The sequence below is a fragment of the Sapajus apella genome, unplaced genomic scaffold (assembly GCF_009761245.1).
Source record: "Sapajus apella isolate SASKATOON/1434 unplaced genomic scaffold, GSC_monkey_1.0 scaffold80, whole genome shotgun sequence".
Classification (NCBI taxonomy): Eukaryota; Metazoa; Chordata; class Mammalia; order Primates; family Cebidae; genus Sapajus; species Sapajus apella.
The window spans coordinates 170,102-173,228 of record NW_022437020.1 but is presented as its reverse complement, the minus strand read 5'-3'; the positions used below and the strand labels follow the sequence as shown (position 1 = coordinate 173,228).

At 46.6% G+C, this 3,127-nt stretch overlaps 1 protein-coding gene across 1 annotated transcript in view; it reads left to right on the top strand.

Annotated features, from left to right (window-relative positions):
• Positions 1 to 488: 488 nt before the first annotated feature.
• Positions 489 to 3,127, top strand: part of VPS33B (VPS33B late endosome and lysosome associated) — a 16,327-nt gene continuing 13,688 nt past the window's right edge. Inside the window, exon 1 of the mRNA XM_032252765.1 lies at positions 489 to 1,540. Coding sequence (XP_032108656.1) covers positions 1,445 to 1,540 — 96 coding nt within the window. The 5' untranslated portion in view covers positions 489 to 1,444. The remainder of the gene's footprint in view (positions 1,541 to 3,127) is intronic.

Below are 3,127 nucleotides of genomic sequence, written 5' to 3'. Positions count from 1 at the left end.
AAACAAAAAAACAAAAAAAAACCACAAACACTTCACTATGTATCTCAAAGAGGTAAGAACTTGTTTTTAACAGAATTACAAGCCTGTATAACACAGAAATACAAAAAATAATAATAACATAGAAATACAGTATCCTGGGCACTGTGGTTGACGCCAGTTAAGTCCAGCACTTTGGGAGGCCGAGGCAGGCGGATCACTTGAGGTCAGGAGTTAGAGATCAGCCTGGCCAACATAGTGAAACTCCGCCTCTACTAAAAATACGAAAAACAGCTGGGCGTGGGGGCACACGCCTGTAGTCCCAGCTACTCGGTAGCCTGAGGCAGAAGAATCGCTTGAACTGGGAGGCGGAGCTGGCGGTGAGCCGAGACTGCGCCACTGCACTTCAGCCTGGGCAAAAGGGCGAGACTCCGTCTGGAAAAGAAAAGAAAAGAAAAGAAATACAATACCTGAAAAGTTTTAGTAATTCCTTAAATCAGTTATCTTTGAATTATTATCCAAAAAAGATCCACACATTGTAACAGTACATTTTGTTGATGTATCCCTTAAATCTCTTTTATTCTGAAGTGTTTTCCCCTCCCACATTTTCCCCTTTGCCATTTTTTTGAAGAAGACAGATCATTTGTCCCATATAATTTCCTACATTTTGGATATGGTTGATTTCATCCCTACGATATCTTAACATATTTCTACTAATCTCTATGTAGCCTATAAACTGGTAGTTAGATATTGAGGCTTGATCAGGCTGAATTTTTGCTCTGTATTTCCTGTGCATCTCACCAGGAAATGATATGATGGTATGATTGATCAGAGTTCAGGTATCGTTAGCCTGATGCATCTATTATGTTTTGTTTTGTTTAGGCAAGGTCTAGCTTTGTTTCCCTGGCTGGGGTGCAGTAGCGCGATCGCAGTTCATTGCAACCTCCACCTCCCCGACTCAAGCGATTCTCCCACCTCCGCCTCCTGAGTGCTGGGACCCCAGGTGCCGCCACCTAAGGAATGGACGCATTGCCTCCATTTTTTAAATGTCCCTTTCAGGACGCCGTCCCCTTCCTGGTACGCGCAGCGCTGGGAGCAAAAGGGACTTCCGGGAGATCTAGGAAGCCGCTTCTCTTTCTGGCAGGAGGCGGCGTTCTCCCCGCACGCTGCTGAGTCTCTGCGGTTGTAGACCGGAATCCTGCTGACCGGCAGAGTGGATCAGGGAGGGAGGGTCGGGACACCGTGGCTGCAGGTCTGAGGCGAGGCTGCTCCGATGTAGTAGCTCTCTTGGCTGGAGGTGGCCATTCATTCCTGGAGTGCTGCTGAGGAGCGAGGGCCCCTCTGGGGGCTCTGGAAGTCGGTGCCCGGGCCTCAAGGATAGCCCCCTTGCGCTTAACCCAGGCTGCGGCCGGCCTTCTCAGAGAGGAGGGCGTCCTTCCACCCCGCGGCGCAGGTGACCGCTGCTGCCATGGCTTTTCCCCATCGGCCAGACGCCCCTGAGCTGCCTGATTTCTCCATGCTCAAGAGGCTGGCTCGAGACCAGCTCATCTATCTGCTGGAGCAGGTCAGTGCTCGCCTGGCACCTTTACCGCAGCTACAGTTTAGCACTCATTGGATGCATATTTCTTCCTTGCTGTGCCCCTCTGATCTTGTTCTTGGCCCCTAGTATTGTCCTTGGAGTTTCCCCAGCAGGTCCAGAATGAATCCAGGGAGTAGGGAGAGCTGTTTGGAACGTGGCAAGAAAGAATGGAAATCACTCCCCATACAGGCAAGGGAGACACCCTTAATGCCATGCATCCCTAGGGATGGAAAGATGGATAAGACGTCTTTTCCATTAGGGGCCTTCCCACTCCAGTAGCACCTGTATGAAGCGCAAATTACCAGACACAGGTGGTAAATGAGTGCTAGAGCTAGTGTACCCGAAGAGTTCAGAATAAGTGATCATTTCTAGCTAGGGTGATGATCTAGGAGCTTCCAGGAGGTGAGTGTGAATAAGCGTATTTTCTTTGCAGCATAAGCCTGCTTCAGGCAGATGGATTGGTAGAAGCAAAGTTGATAAACCATGGAAAGACAAGGCATGACCAGGGAAGACAGCCTTCAGAAGTTACACAGTAGCCACTGAAGGATTTTTTTTCCATTTGTGGCATGGGACAATACTAGATGATGATTCTAATAGTGATGTGTGGGATGGAGTAAATGGGGAAAGAGGCCAGTTAGGAGACCATAGCAATAAAGGCCCACACAAAATTGATGGCAGTGGGAATCAAGGGAAATGAGGGATTTTTAAGTTATGGTGAAAGAAAACTCAAAGAATTACTGATTGGTTATAAAGGTTGAAGGGGAAGCAAAAAAGAGTGAGATTTTTAACCTGCTACTGTGATTTTAATGGATTGCTTGTGTAATCATTTAGTTATTCATTTAATGTCCATATTTCTCATTAGATTGGAAGGTCCTTGAGGGCAGGCATCATGTTTGTTTTGTTCAGCACTACCCAGTGAGTACCTAGCTTAGTGTCAAGCACACACCATGTGCTTAACAAGTATTCGTTGTATGAACATTGAATAGCAATGAAAAAAATAATTAGGAAAAGGAACGGGTTTGGTGGGGGAAGTTGATTTGTTTGGGTTTGAATGGGGATGTTAAGATGCCAGTAACAAATGCAGCTTGTAACATCCAGTAGATAGAAATGTAGAACTGGCCGGGCACAGTGGCCCATGCCTATAATCCCAGCACTTTAGGAGGCCGAGGGGGGCGTGGATCACCTGAGGTCAGGAGTTCAAAACCAGCCTGGCCGACATGATGAAAACCCGTCTCTACTAAAGAATACAAAAATTAGCCGGGTGTGGTGGCACATGCCTGTAATCCCAGCTACTCGGGAGGCTGAGGCAGGAGATATCATTTGAACCCTGTAGGCAGAGGTTGCAGTGAGCCAACATGGTGCCACTGCACTCCAGCCTGGCAACAAGCGAGAAACTGTATCAAAAAGAAAGAAGAAAAGAAAGAAATGTAGAACTGCAGGTCCATTGTGAGGGCTGGAAGGAAGGAAGATGGATGAAGATGAGAAATGCATTTCATCTTAGACCAGAATTTCTTTCTTTTTCTTTTTCTTTCTTTCTTTTTTTTTTTTTTTTTTTTTTTTTTTTTTTTTTTT